This window comes from Carassius auratus, chromosome 39, assembly GCF_003368295.1.
Source record: "Carassius auratus strain Wakin chromosome 39, ASM336829v1, whole genome shotgun sequence".
Lineage (NCBI taxonomy): Eukaryota > Metazoa > Chordata > Actinopteri > Cypriniformes > Cyprinidae > Carassius > Carassius auratus.
The window spans coordinates 11,459,800-11,476,129 of NC_039281.1; the positions used below are offsets into that span (position 1 = coordinate 11,459,800).

Genomic DNA, 16,330 nt, shown 5'->3' on the forward strand with positions numbered 1-16,330 from the left:
TGGCTGTGCTGGATATATAATAAAGCATGATGCATTTTCAGATAGTTTTCTTGCAATTTGCAGTGCATTTTTGAGTTCCTGTTATATCCAGAAAATTACATATTGGCTACAGATGTACAGTGACATACATACTTTAATTTAGTTTGCTATTGTGAAAGTGAGTCATTTTTCAAAGATCTGCCAGTATGCATTATATGCATACTGCATATATGCATAAGCGTTACTGGCTTGTTTTCCACTCTGGTCCATCTTGAAGTTTTCACAGTAAGATCTGGCGTCCGTTGGCAATGGTTCTCTGAGCGTGCAGCATATTGCTTCCCACTGTCATTGAGCCCTCTGGGTCTGGCTGTCCCTTGGCCAGACCAGCTTTCAGTCATCTGTGACTCTTCATCTGATGGACATTAATTGCCTCTCTCTAGACTTTTTTTTGCTGTGGCTAGGGCCTGATTATGATGTCATGTGTGCAAGGTTGTGTGGTGACCCATGGCCCATAGGCATTCTGGGAAAACTAGCTTAACAATCTATTTTGGTGACCAGTCACTCTGCCTTATTCCGCTCATGAGACTAATTCATTACACAAAGACGTTTTGAATTGTCTCATTGACATGGGTTCTGATTCCAAGATTCTGATTAAAATAATCTGTTTGATCAAAAATACTTTTTTATGTATATTTTATAATATAATTTATTCCTGTGATGCAAAGCTGAATTTTCAGCATCATTACTCTGATCCTTCAGAAATCATTCTAATTGATTTGCTGCCCAAGAAACATTCCTTAATATTATCAATATCTTTTTTGGTGTTCAACAGAAGAATGAAACTCATACTGATTTGTGAGCCAATCCTAGCTAGTCCTTGTATGTCCAGTATGTGTAATGTGGGGTTTTCATCGGGTTTAAACTAGAGAATGAGGGCGTGAAGTGACTTTGGTGCTTTTATCACTGCCTTCTAAACTGAGCTGTGATGATGAGGAGGGGTGTCCTATTCACCTGATGAAGACTGCAGATAAGTCGGCCCACTCGCGGCTCTCCCGCTGACATTTCCCGCACAGGAAATGTGTCTCCACTGGCATTTATTCAAGGTGGAGAGGTTTCGGCTCCTGGCCGTGCGTGTCATTTACCCAGGAGGTGTTTAAACAGTGCTTCTGTGGCTTTCTAACATGTTTTGCCCTGCCCTTCTCGTGTCCTGTGATATGAAGATTAAAACCAACAATAAGGCAGAAGAAAAATGCAGCTTCACTCAGCCATAACGTGGCACCTCTGTCAGTTTGCTAATTACTCTGCATCACCACTCTCTACGGTGGCATTTATTGCAAATTTGAATAATGTGCCCAGCAGATGGTAAGAATGTCAAGCTGTGACACAGATTTACTAATCTTCCCCGAGATGACGGTATGGGGCTGTCAAGTGTATTGTTTTAATAATGCTGGGAGGTGCCGGCGGGTGACGTCTGACCGGCTCTGGCAGACCTGGCACGGGCCGTGGGTCACACGCTCACGTCTGCGCTCGGTGCTGTCTGTGTCAGAAGTCCCAACGTCTCTTTAACCCTCATCAAGGTTGCGTGGAGAGGAGATGAGAGGTGCACCTGTGCTCCAGAGCCACACTCTCACCTGGTGCTATTCATGTACCTCATCTGCTGTTGTTGCAGGCGTTAAACTTGTCAGCTTTTCTTAACTTCTGAACTTCTAGTCGGGCTCTCAGCATATGTTTGCACGCCTTGCCTGAAAGGAAGAAAGAAATGTTTACATTAGGAAGTGTGTATAGATATGCTGTTTTCCAGTGCTGGAAACACCCAGTGGAGCATCAGACCATCTTGGTTATTTCACCCTACGTGAGCTGTAGGTTAATGTACGTGTAATTCTGCTTGTGCGTGATACGGCGTGGGTTAAGAAGTAATCTCGCCAGAGCTGTAGAGAAAGTCATTACTCAAACTCCCAGCAGACCAGGCTGTGCGCTGTCTCTAACTGTTTCCCCTTGCAGCAGCTTCCCTCCATCGGTCTTTAATTACCACATGCGTTTGCACCTTCACTCTGGTGACTGCGTGGTTGTGACTGTTGGTGTTAGCAGCGACGTGTCAGCACAGCACCTCTGACTGCCTCAGATCACTTTGTTTAGTGGCAGATTAAGAAATTGAGAGAATGCAAGGATGTCAGTCTAATAAACAGCCAGTCTTGTTGCTCTTTATTGTGAGTGTGTGAAATTAAGGACAATCAAGAGACATTTTTAATCTCAAAATCATGAGTGAGAGGATGTTAATGAGGATGGGAAGATATATTGTATAATATATTGTAATATATATTTGATATACAGTCAAAAGTTTTTGAACGGTAAGATTTTTAATGTTGTTTTTAAAGAATTCTCTTCTGCTGCTCATCATGCCTGTATTTATTTGATCCAAAAACAGGAAAAGCAATAAAATTATGAAATATTTATATTTAAAATAACTGCATTCTATTTTAAAATGTAATTTTGTAATGTAATTTATTCCTGTGATTTCAAAACAGATTTTTTAGCATCATTACATCATTACACATGATCCTTCAGAAATAATTGTAATATCCTGATTTGCTTAAAAACAAAATAATTTTTGTGTAGTACATATATTTCCATATATATTCAAGTCTTCGTTGTTGGCTGTTGTTTTTTTAGGCTGTATAATAACATTGCAGTGAACTGAGGTGAACTGCATCTCATCTTGTTTATGCAGGCTTGAATATTCTCACAGGTCAACTCATATTAAAGGTGATTGTTGTAATACATTTTAGAATAGAGAGCAGCTTGGCGTTATTCGCAGCATAATAAGAATATCTCTTTTCCCACAGAAGGTGAGATATTGAAGAGGAGGGGTTTCCCTGGAGAGATGGGGGAGTACAGAAATACATATTGAGAGATAGTGCAGGAGAGTGAGATATTAAAAGGGACAAATTGAGCATAAGTTCATCACTAGAAATTGGTCATGTGTGCACCTAAAATGTTGGCCTGGTTCCAGCTGAAGACTGCCATGAACAGACTCTATCCTGTCGGTCACACCTCTATACAGGACATGATTAATGACCCCTGCCTGGGAGAGGATGCATTCATTAAAATCTTAATCAAAAGCCACACAGTTCTCTGTTTCACTTTTTTCTTGCCATCAAGGCTACGGCACAATTTCAGATCTGTTCCTTTCATCTGTCTGTGAAATAAAGGCACTAATGTCACATGTTAAAATTGAACAGCCGATAAAACACACCACTAAAACATCTATGCTTTACATGCTTAAGAGGACTCTCCCCTCTGACTTCCTCCTAAAATGAAACAAAAGAGATCATCCTATTACCGTATTTTCCGGACTATAAGTCTCACTTTTTTTCATAGTTTGGCTGGTCCTGCGACTTATAGTCAGGTGCGACTTATTTATCAAAATTAATTTGACATGGACAGAGAGAAATTAACTAACAGAAAACATTACCGTCTACATTACGTCTACTCTATACTGCCAGAGATGCTGCTCAGTGCTCCTGTAGTCTACACTGAGCAGAATAGAGCGCCCTCTTTTGGCTGTAGACGGTAACGTTTTCTCTTGGTTCTTGGTTCCAAATAAATGCGACTTATAGTCCGGTGTGACTTATGTTTTTTTCCTCGTCAAGACTTATTTTTGGACTGATGCGACTTATACTCAGGTGCGACTTATAGTCCGAAAGGTACAGTACCTGTCAAGTAAATTGTGCCCTGATGTGTATGTGTGTTTTATGCCAGTTTAATTCAGAGCATTGGGAAGGTAAAAGTCTTATCACATTTCTGAATTAATTGCCTTTGAAATACATTTTACGCATGTTGTGTAAAAAATTAGCATACATTTGTATGAAAAAAAAACAACAACCTTTGAATGAAGATAAAGTAATTTGATAAAATAAATAAAATAATGCCTATTTCTGACACTCTGATGAATTAATACACTCAGACAGTATTCATTCATTCATCCATGATATATAACTGCTTTGTAGCTACAGCCTGGCCAGGAATAATATAGATAAAAAGCTGTAATTTGCTGAATTACAGAAGCAGAGGTTACGTTATTGCTAATTCATGTAAGGCTTTGTATGTTGATTGATTCACTTAATGTCATTTAAATTCATTTCAAAGCAAGACCGATACATTTCATATAGTTTATAACTATAAGTGCTGCCGTCTCAGATAAAAATACCTTCTAATGTTTCAACTCGACAGTTTGTAGTTATTCTGCATTTTTTACATTATATGACTGGAGTAATCGCTGTATTTTTTGAAGCATTGGAGGCCACTGAGCATAAACAGAGAGGAGAATTCAGGGCCATGTTTGTTAATGTTTATTGTCACTTTATTCTGGGTTTGATGTTGCTGCTGTAGACATTTAGACTAGAATGTGACCCTGCCATCTTAAACAGAACATTGTCATTATTTACATTGAAGCTTCAACTTTCGAATCTCTGAGATTAAGGGTTTATGTCTTTGCCTTTGCCTTAAAAATAGTGCTCCCAGTGTTGCTCCCAGCTTAAATGCTTGGTGATTTCTCTCTAGCAGCCAGATTTTTCATTCTGAGCTGTTTCTACAGAGACCCATGTCGTTTTTAAGCTCTCGCCCTTGAAAGTTCAATTTAGGCAGAAGGTCTTCGCCATGCCAAAATTTGGCCTCTATCGTTCTCCATTAAAGCCTACAGTTCAGCTGCAATTTCATGGTCTGCACTGCTGTTTATTTACATCCCTGGTTTGGTCATTCATCGCTTGCCTATGTCTCACATAGATTGTGTCTGTGGCATTTTGTGTGTTGGAACAAGTTAGGCACAGATTCTTAACCTGAAATTCAGTGTTCATTCATCTGTATATATGTGTAGGTGTGTCCACTCAAGTACTTTTAACAAGCATCCATGCACACACACAAAGAATAGTTGGGTAGATAGATAGATAGATAGATAGATAGATAGATATCCCCCATCACTCTCTCTCTCTCTCTCTCTCTTTCTGGGGAGGATGGCTGTACTGTGAAGGAGGGAGTATCAGTGTGCTGAGCCTGAGGAGAGGGAGGCAGGATCTGCTCTGATCCCTGAGGCCTCACTTCTCCTCCACTGCCTGTAATGAATGGAAAGACTGACCTGGTTGTGCTGCAGCCTGGGCTCATTTTGACCTGGTTCTCCTCCACACCATCATGCATCATCTCACCACTGTGGTGTTCGAGCAGCCCCAGGGCCCTCCTTTAACCAGCCCTTCCTCCATCCACACACCCACGCATGTGATGCTCTCGCAGAAACCCATGTCACTGCACCTTAAATCAGTTCTCTGAAAGGCCCCTGCAGCCCGACGGCTGACCAAATAACCCACTCCAGACATCACAACAAAGCTTTCCAGTTAAGGCCTGGTAGAGTGAAGAAAGGTCAGATGCAATGAATAGAAGACATTTTTGACTTGAAGTGGACTTTTTAATATTTGAACGAACATGTACGGTAATTGTGCATTCATTTGTAAGCAAAGACTTTTCCTGCGTTCCACGTTCTGAAGCTCTGTCCATTTTATATTCGCTGTAGTAAACACTCCCATTCTGAACTGTTAATGGTCTTTGTGATTGAATGTTTTATTTTAGCTTATAATGAGGCCTTTCTAAACATTAAAAATCTGCTTCTAATCAACAGACACTGGAGGCAATTCTTAGAATGACCTTATAGTCTCCTTTTTATGAATCCGCATTTAGCCAGTGTCACACGCTTTGTCTCTCTCATTCTTTTCTGCGAGTGTTTTACAGTAAATAATTATCATGTTAGGTGACCTGATTATATTAAACTATTTTCAGTATGTGCGGGACAGCTAGTGGTCGTGTTATGTAATGATCTGTTGCCGTGCAGGAAAATCATCCCCTCCTTGGGAAGTGGACTTCTCCTTCAATCAAGCTAATGCAGGTGGAACAGCGTGGAGAGCGCTTGTTGAGGGGGACAGGAGCAGGCAGAGTTTGTACTGACCGCACTTAGTAAAACAGACAGGCTAAAGTTCCCCCTGACATTCTCTGTACTCAGACAGCTCAGGTATAATAACTGTGAGTGTTTGTGGAGGAAGGCTGCCTGCAGCTGGACTGGTGTGGGTGAATTTACTTTTAATTAGCGTCTAATTACTGTCAACTCTTTCATGCTAAAACCGTGGAATCAGGTCTAAAGTTAGAATGACATTTGTGTCAGAAACATGGCCTTTGTGGGTAGTGCACATGCTCTGAAGAGTTGCACAGTGACAGATGAAATTCTAAGAGATAAAAATGAAGAACTGTGCTGAGAAAATAAACATATTTTGGAAAAAAATGTTGGATTGTTTCAAACCAACTTTGGGTCAAATATGGATTAACCCAAGTGCAAATAAAAATAAACCCAACTTTAGTTAGTTGGTTAGTCCATATTTGACCCAAAGTTAAAACGACAGTATTAATTCAGCATTCTTTTTGTGTGTTTTATGTCATTAAGATGCTCTCTCCAGGACTTTTGAAGCAACGCTTTCCTGTTATGACTCAATTTAAGAATTGTCCACACATGTCCTATGAGCAGCTTATTATTAGTATTAGTATAAGTAGTATTTTAATGTTGATTCTACATTTATTTAAGGGTTTAATTTTACAGATAAAAAAAAAAAAATCTCACCAAGGCTACATTTATTTATTGAAAATACAATAAAACAGTAACATGTTGATTTAAAATAACAGTATTCTATTTGAATATATATTTTTAAATGAGGTTATTCCTCTGATTGCTGAATTTTTCAAGGACACGATCTTCCAGAAATCATTCTAATATGCTGATTTTGTGATCAAGAAATATTGAATCTTATCCTGTTTGATGTTGTGTGTGTATGTGTTATACAGTTTTCAGGATTCTTTGATGAATAGAAAAGTGTAAAGAAAAACATTTATTTGAAATATAAATCTTTTGTAACATAATAAATCTCATGTTGACTTGCAATACATTTTTAATGCATCAGTTCTCTCTAAACTATTGTGATAAATAAGTGTACTTATGGTAATGATTAAATTAGTCACAGCTGATTAATCAGTTAATCACATAACAAACTAATTGTTAATTAAAAAATAAAAATAACCAAATGTTTTAATTGTAGTGTTTTTATTATTAAATCACATTTTATCACATATGTTTAATTGAGTTATAATAATAATAATAATAATAACAACAAAAATAATAATTCACATTTTTATTAAAAACCCATAAAACAATGAAAGTAGAATAATATGGCAACATATTTTAACATTTAAAGCACCTTTGAAAAAAAAAAAACAACTTCTGGTGGTACTGGGATATCAGTCATCTCAGTCAGTGTGCATAGGATTTAAAGTAGATTAGAGCTGGTGTTTTTGTGTGTGAGCGTGTGATATGATCGGGCCGGGCTGGGTTTGGCTCCCTGTTTTCCGCGGCACATCCAGGAATCCGTGATTATCCTCTCTCATCCACAGAGGGAGCTTTTCTCACTCTGTCTGTGATAATGAGGGAGAGACTCGCAATGCCCTCAAGTCATTTCCTTTCTCCTCCCTCTTCTCCTCGCTCTCACTCTATCACTCATTCTTCACCGGCATCATGACTTCACTCCTCCACTCATCTCAGTTCCTGCTCACATTTCATCTATGATTGGCTGTACTGACAGCTGCTTCTTTTTGTTTAGATGTCTCTCCACTGTTTTGTTTATGAATGCACCATGCAGTCAAAAGTTTTTAATGAAATTCACAGATGGAATTTAGCCTTTTGACATATTAAGTAAATGGCATGCAATGTTTTCTTTTTAATATGCAGAATTTAACTACAGCAGCCCCTTTTCTGTTCTCATTTTTAAACAAAATCAGTGGTGAACTTTGGATTGGTAAAACACAGTCAAATGTGTTACATATTGCGGAGTACCACATTCTTTTTGGTGGTTGAAAGCATAATCAAATTGGCGAAAATGTTTTATAAACAAACACATCCAGAGCTTATAACCTGACTGAGTGTAAATCATTTATGTTGTAACTCTTTACAATTATGCAAAGCTATCTGATTCTGTTTGTGTCTATATTCTGGATGCTGTGGTTCTGTTGAAATGTCTTTAGTTGATAAGATTTACTATGTTGGCAATGGCTCTATTAGTCCTCTAGTTGGACCAGCACCAACCAGCTTAAACCGGCAATCCATGCTGGTCGTTTCTGCAGGGAATATATATTGTATTGTGTTTTCTATTGATTTTTGTTGTCTTCTATTACCAGGTGAAGGACTGTACAGCTGTTGAGACCTCCACCTTGCGGACTGATCTGATCATCAGGCTGCAGCAGCTGTCATGGATCTGAAGGAGCGCAGGCACCGTACACTGACCCACGGCCGCTGTGGGAAAGATTTCCAGTTCACCACCTCCTCCTTGGACAACGATGAATGTCGCGTACCCACCCAGAAATCCTACAGCTCCAGCGAGACCCTGAAGGCTTTCGATCACGAGTCACGTCTGCATTATGGGGGATGTGTGGCTGACCTGGTGCATCATGAAGCAGATGAGTTCACCAGACAAGGAGGTAAAAATACAAAAATATAACACAAAGCATAGAGATGCTTATATATACAGCACATCTGCAGCACAGAATTGGCAAATATATAGGGATCAGCCCTTAATGATCATACAGTATTTGCACAGTATGTGCAATATACTGTAATATATAATTTCTTCATTTCTTTTTTTTTTTTGACAAAAATGAATAATTTTTATATTAAGGATGCATTCGATTGATACTTGTCAATTGTTACAAAATATTTTTATTTGAAATAAATAAATGCTGCTCTTTGTAACTTTCTATCAAAGAATCCTGAAAAAATATCTTTCTTTAATGGTTTTCAAAACTGATAATAAGAATAAAGGATAAAAATAAGAGACTCAAGAATCATGTGACACTGAATGATGGCTTCTGAAAATATAAAATATAATAAATCATAAATGGAAAACAAATACTAAAATGCTAATATTATTGTTATAATATTATATACTATTTTTTACTGTATTTTTGATAAAAAAAAAAAAAAAAAAAGAGCCTCGGCATGGTGATTTTTTTTAGAGCTTTTTTTAGTAAATAAAGTAAAAAAAAAATTATTAAAAAAAAAATATATATATATAATCTTACAGACCACAAACCTAATTTTAATTAATTAATTTTAATTAATTAACTGATTAATTTTGTTTCAGGGCATATTTGTTCGGTGGCACTAATGTGTGCACTAGAAACAATGTATGATGATATAAACTTTAGACATGAATATACTAAGTAGTCTGTTGAGTCTTGCATACTACAGTAAGAGAATACAAGAGTATACATGTATGAATCTCATAAAGATGGAGATGTTGTGCAATGTTTCAAAAGAAGTGTTTAAAGTGTTTAAAAAAATAAAGGAAAAACTAAATCAATTTGCTTCACTTTTTTATGACAATTCTGCCCTAAAAAGGCAACATACTGTAACTACAGTACACCACCACCAACAAAACCAAAATATGGTTCACCTTTTTGGAGTGTACATTTACTATGTTTTGCCTTTGCAAAGCAGAGTATGAAGTAATTTAGATGTATCAGGAATCATTCTGAAATTAGATGATGATTCACTTTGCATTCTCACACCTAGTTAGAGACTAATATGATTTAATTTTGCTCTTATTTTAGGGTATGTGCAGAGAAAATGTAAAGGTGAATATATTTTGATTAGATGTTTTTGGACATGGATATCTCTGTGTGTTGTACAGTTAAGGTGTGAAACATTAAAGCAGGACAGTGTATTGTGTTGCAGGCCATGTCACCAGTAGCTGATCCTTCTGCTCTGTGTTTATGCATTCTGCTGGAGAGAATTGCAACCTGATCTTAGAGTGGTTACTTCAGTTACAGGAAGTACCTCCAATTCCACCCCCATGCTGCTTCAAATGTGTCACCAATTCCCAGCGGATGTTTCCCAGCCTGATGCCACTGATCCGCCGTCACCTGTTCAGTCTTAGCCATCTTATAACTTACGTCGGTCGACCCACTTCATGCCTCAGGCTGTAGACTTGTTGCTGACTCTGTGCAGGGATGCTCGACACAGTGCCAAACTGCAGATGCATGCTAAAATAGCAGGAGACCTTTGATCGGCGAGGATCTAAATTGAAGGTGACTGGCTTACTAGCTCAGACTTGACTCATTGGTTTAGATAATCTTGTCTTTTACATCCCTTTTTGAATGTCTTTGATGATGCTAATAAGAGAAGCCAGCCACTTCAGCTGAGGCTGGCTAGAAAAGGAAGCAGTAACAGGAAGAGAGGGAGCGAGTTCTGAAATGCAGTGGCATCATAATGAGCAGGCTGCCGCAGATCCGGAGCGAAGCTGTGGATGGGTCATCTTTGAAAAAGGCAGTGTCAGGCCTGCGAGTCATCCTCTGCGTGAGCCACTGCTGGTGCCGCATTGATTGCACCGAAATGGATTTCAACTCGATGTCATTGATCACAGTCAGACCGAGTGAAAGAGGAAGACAAACCCGCTGGAGAGATTGCAGCCTCTTTTTTTTCTCTCCCTCCATTCAACTGTTTCTTGCCACAGTACTTAGCCACTGACAACAGATCCCAGAGCTCTTGCAGCCCGGGGTGAAGTGGCCAGCGGTCCCTGGGGGATGTGCGGTGACAGTGAGCAGGAATTATGGGTAGGTGTAGAGAGCTGGATGGAGGGAGGACAGATAGACAGACTGACAGGCGCAGCTGCTGTGGAGAAGCAGAGTTGGTGGCCGTCAGATTGATGCGGCTCGGTTACTTAAGGCGATAGTGGCTCACTGACTGCAGATGCATCCCTGGGAAATGTTGCCAAAGGAGACTAACAGTGTGCAGGGGCCATATGTAACAGCACTTAAAGGGCACTGCCAAATTACGCTCCTCTCTCCCGCTCACTCACATAGTCATCACAGCCCAAATGGACAGTCCAACCTTTCACTCCAACTCCATTTGGTGTTTGTGGACTCTGCATGCTCGTAATCTCTTACTGAGAGCAGATTTGACTCTTAATGCTCCACACAAGTCTCTTTTGCTCTGTGGGATATGAGGACATGCTAACAGCTCAGGAATGTCATTTAGACAGCATTAATACTGTACTTAAAGCCTTCTTATATATATATATATTTTAGGGATAAATGGTACCATTGCTGATTTTTATTTATTTAATGATATTGGATTCTTAAATGGTTGTGTTAATAAAATGTAATGCACTTAGCAAATCTCTTTAATTTTGTACTACATGTTATATTTTAAATTTTTCATGTTTTATTTTTAACTTAGTGTTTTATCTATACAAAATAGTATAGAATTTTAATAACATAAATTGGTTAGTGGAAAATATGACACAGCATCATAAATAATTAAGAAAATGTTTTAAACAATAAGTAATTAGTATCAGCCAGAATTTCCATAGCAGCACATTTCCTATAACTTTATGCAGCCAATTTTCAAGCTGTAATTTATGCAATTTATCAGATCTTAGAGTATTTATTAGATATTAATGGTTTTAATAAGATCACCCAGAAGACCAAGAATACGACAAAGACGACGACGAAGACAATGAAGACGACGACGATGAAGGAATGACAACATTATTAATAATCTGAAAAAGTAAATTTAGCCAGAAATATTAATTTAACTTTAATGCTAAAATAATTGACACACTCAAAAATATACAAACTGCATATGTACACATAAATTCTGTCCCCTTTTTAATTAAAGGATAACCCACCCAAAAATTGCAAATCTTGTTTTCTAACCCTCATATCAATCCAAACCTATATGGCTTTGTATTTTTTATTTTTTTCCTGTGGAACATAATAGAAGATAGTTTGAAGAATGTTGGTGACCGAACAATTTTAGTTCCCATTGATTCAGTGGAAGTCGATGGAAAACAAAACGGTTGATTACCAACAAAATATATATATATTTTTCTGTTCCACAGAGAAAAGAATGCATAGAGGTTTGGAATGACATGAGGATGAGTAAATAATGACAGAAATTCAATTTTTCCCTTTAAGTAATTTGCAGTTAGGTGTTAGGTGTGACATTTCAGTGGAAAATTGCACTTAATCAGTCAAATTGGTTGCAAATGACATAGTATTGAATTGATGAGGAGAGGAAGAGTCTTAGTATCCCGGGCTTTGATTATAATTGATCTGGCCACTTATTTCTATAAACATGATGTGTAAGACGTGTCAGTAATGGGCCCTCTTAGGTGAAAATTAAAAGTGAGCTGGGCTCTTTGGCTCACTGGTGGCTCTCAAGCGTATGGTCCAACTGCGAGCAGTAGCGCAGAAGATCGTATGTTCCACCACTCTTTGCCTCTCTATGTCTTCACACCCAATTGGCAGTCCTACCTGCCTACCTAACTGTATTAAATGTGCATCTGGGTTTTTATAGACTGTCATCACTTGTCACGCCACACAGAATGACAATTAGTTGCCGAACTAATGAGTTTCACATCAGGGGCTTTAGCGGTCCCTCGGGGTGTTTGTTTGTTTGGATCCAGATTGATCTTGGATTTATGTGTTGGTTCTTGTTCCGTACGTCATAGGCTCTCTTGTGGATTCCAGAGGACCACGGCACCCTGCCTAACCCCTAATTCCTACTTTATGAGCTAACTAAACAAGCAGATAGCTTGCGCTTGGTATTCAGAGAGAAGCGAGAAAGAGCTAGTCATATTCTGTTTAGGAGCCCCTCAGCAGTATGTATGTGACATTGTGCTCGACTTTTCCCTCTCCGTCCCTCCCTCATCACCCCACAGCTGTTGTTTTGATATGGAATTAGCTGTCAAGTCACACTTTTTGTTGATTGTTTTTATTTTGTTGATTCAGTGCTTTGTTGGTGTGTTGCAATAAATCTAGGCAGGAAAAGATCAAAGGGAGAACAAAAGAACCTGGCAGGTATTAAAAATAAAAGACTAAATTAAACGATTAAATGCAGTCTCTCCCTCTCCGTCTCTCTGTCTCTTGCTCTCCTCGTCACATTCGATTTCTCATTGCCCTGTAGCCTCGTCCACTCTCCCTAACACCCTGAAACTCTTTCACATCAACCTTGAGACAGCTGAGAGTTTTCTTGTTTGCTCGTTGATGGCTTGGGAATTTGTTTCAAGTGCCCCCGAAGCTTCAGATGCCTCCTCTGTCTGTAACTGCTTGTCAAGGCATTACAAGCAAAGCAGCTCATTTCTAGGCAATGATATGTATGCCTCATGTATTTAATTAACCCCCAAAACAGCAGAAATATGTTAAAACATTGATCCTTTTACATGGAATGAAAGTTCAATCACATTATTTGACATTCGTTTTTTCAAACAACATTTTCATTTGCACGTTTTAAAAAGAATCAGACATTACATTTGAGACAGAGAGTGATTTAGCACATACAGTATGTATCATTTCTCTTTATTTTAATCCAAATATTTGCCTCACTTAGTTGATTTAGTTTTCTCGTTTGTTTTGTCCCAGTACTAAAATTAGCACAATACATTTAACAGTGCTGCAGTATTTGGACAGTCTCCACTCACTGCCGATCTTAGGTTGCATGTATATGCCAGCAGGCTTACAATAATTGCATTAACAGGTCCCTTAATCTTTTAAGAATTTAATATGGCATATTCTTTCTGAAAGCCTTTAATCTGTTCTGGAATCTCTCAAGGCAAATGCACATCATGATCACAGCCAATATTGTTTTATAATGTTATCTTGATTCCCCTGAGGGCTGAATCATTTATTTTTATATTTACACATGGCCTCTGCAATTTAGGTCGAAGAAACCCCTACTAATAAATACTACTACTACTACTACTACTACTACTACTACTACTAATATCAACATTTTTTCAATGTGTCTAATTGGTTTCATTTATAGTGTGTGTGTGTGTGTGTGTGTGTGTGTGTGCTCTTGTTTTTGTGACACATCAGGACACAACTCTGTATAATGACATGGGTATGACACAGGTATTACAAGGAGAGGGTGACTTATGAGGACATAACCCATATGCCCATTTTTCAAAAGTTTCCTGTGAGGGTTAGGTGTAGGGTTGGTGTAGGGCCATGGAATATACAGTTTGTACAGTATAAAAACATTACGCCTATGGGATGTCCCCACTTTTCACAAAAACAAACGTGTGTGTGTGTGTGTGTGAAGTGCCATACCCTTCACAAAAAACTATAGCTTACAACTAAATAAAAAAAATAAAAATACAACTATTTTTAAAGATGCTCTAAAGTGAACAAAATGCAAAACAAGCTTTTGAGCTTTACATTAAAGCAAATACATTGCTTGGCAACCACAAACAACTAAAAGAAAAAGATAGCTTACCAGCTATGTCCTTGTGGGTCTCAGTACCTTGTGTCTCAGTAAGCCGTACTTCAGAACACCCTTTGTGCATGGTAAATCACTGTAGCAGCAGTGGGTGGCTGAGACGTCTAATGAAGGAGCTTAACTGGGCATCATTTCCAAAAAGACAAGACTCAGTGGGCAGTCTGAGCCCTGAAGGCCATCAGGGGGTCAGCTGGTACTTAATAGCACTCATGATACGCTGGTTAAACTCACAGTTTGGACAGCTGTGACACCTCTTCTGACACCATCCTGCTAAGCTCTGCCTAATTGCCGATGGCATTGCCTGTATCTCTCAGGCTGTTGTTTTATCCCTCTGTAGGAATGATTCTTTAATTATTAAAAGTTTGGTACAGTATAGCGTGGCTAAGTGGCTGCAATTTGGGGTGCGTTTGCCCTTGGATTCAATTATGGCACTACAGGTGCACCTCAAATTAGAATATCGTGGAAAAGTTAATTTATTTCAGTATTTGGTTCTTTTGTGAAGATTTTGGCTCACATTTAACAAAAACCTACCAATAAGAAAAAAAAAAGTATGTTCTGGAAAGTGTGTTAATTTACTGTACATGTACGCAATACTTTGTAGGTTTTTTTTTTTTTTTGTTGCTTTTAATTATTGCTTCAATTCAGCGTGGTGAGGTTTCTTTGACAGTGGCCTTCAGCTTTTCTGCATTTTTTTGGTCTCTTGTTTCTTTTTTTCTCTTGACAATACCCCATAGATTCTCTCTGGGGTTCAGGTCTGGTGGGTTTGCTGGCCAGTCAAGCACACCAACACCATGGTCATTTAACCAACTTTTGGTGCTTTTGGCAACTTTTGGTGCTTTTGGCAGTGTGGGCAGGTGCCAAATCCTGCTGGAAAATGAAATCAGCATCTTTAAAAAGTTGATCAGCAAAAGAAAGCATGAAGTGCAGTGCAGTGACTTTGGTTTTCAAAAAACACAATGGACCAACACCAGCAGATGACATTGCACCCCAAATCATCATGGACTGTGGAGACTTCAAGCATCTTGGGCTATGAGCTTCTCCACCCTTCCTCCAGACTCTAAATTAAATGCAAAACTTGCTCTCATCTAAAAAGAGGACTTTGGACCACTGGGCAACAGTCCAGTTAGCCTAGGTAAGACGCCTCTGACGTTGTCTGTGGTTCAGCAAATTCCTTGACAAGTCTGTGTGTGGTGGCTCTTGATGCCTTGACCCCAGCCTCAGTCCATTCCTTGTGAAGTTCACTCAAATTCTTGGATTCATTTTGCTTGACAATACTCATAAGGCTGTGGTTGTGTTGGTTGTGCATCTTTTTCTTCCACACTTTTCTTTCAACTCAACTTTCTGTTAACATGCTTGGATAAAGCACTCTGTGAACAGCCAGCTTCTTTGACAATGAATGTTTTGTGGCTTACCCTCCTTGGGTGTCAAATGTTTGTCTTCTCAACTTTCTAGTGAACCAAACTGAGAGACTTTGGAAGGCTCAGGAAACCTTTGTAGAGCCCCTTTCACACTGCACGTCGGACCCGCAATATTCCCGTAACATTGCCTGGTCGCCTTCTGTGTGAAAGCAACCACGTCCCGGAATTGATTACCGAATTGAACCCGGGTCGGGGACCTAGTAACATTGCGGTAATCGATCCGGAACGAGCGCTGTGTGAACAAAAGCCAGATCTAATTCCGTATCGAAGTGATGACGTGCGTTATCGCGCAACTCTTTTACCGGCTGTTTTGAAGGAAGATCAACGTTCGCGATGAAAACATATGTGCAAACTGTAATGAAGCAGAGATCAGTTAGTCCCTCACTTTCCGTGCTGACGCCGAGATCGTTTGCTTGCTTCAGTTAAAGTATAACGTGCCAAGCGTTGTCGACTCGTACATTACACGTCACGCGCTGATGTCACGTGTCGTTGCGGGATCTTCAAGGGTTGTGTGTGAAAGCACGCACATATACCGGGTCATCACTGGCAGTGTGAAAGTGCCAAATCTAGCGAC

The 16,330-nt window shown here is 39.0% G+C and overlaps 1 protein-coding gene across 2 annotated transcripts in view; it reads left to right on the forward strand.

The window, feature by feature from the left end:
* LOC113057912 (teneurin-2-like) overlaps positions 1–16,330 on the forward strand; it is a 182,111-nt gene that overhangs the window by 158,771 nt on the left and 7,010 nt on the right. For both annotated transcript variants that reach the window (XM_026225508.1, XM_026225509.1), the window contains one exon: positions 8,236–8,535. In XM_026225508.1, the coding sequence (XP_026081293.1) occupies positions 8,307–8,535 (229 nt within the window). In that variant the 5' untranslated portion in view covers positions 8,236–8,306. The remainder of the gene's footprint in view (positions 1–8,235; positions 8,536–16,330) is intronic.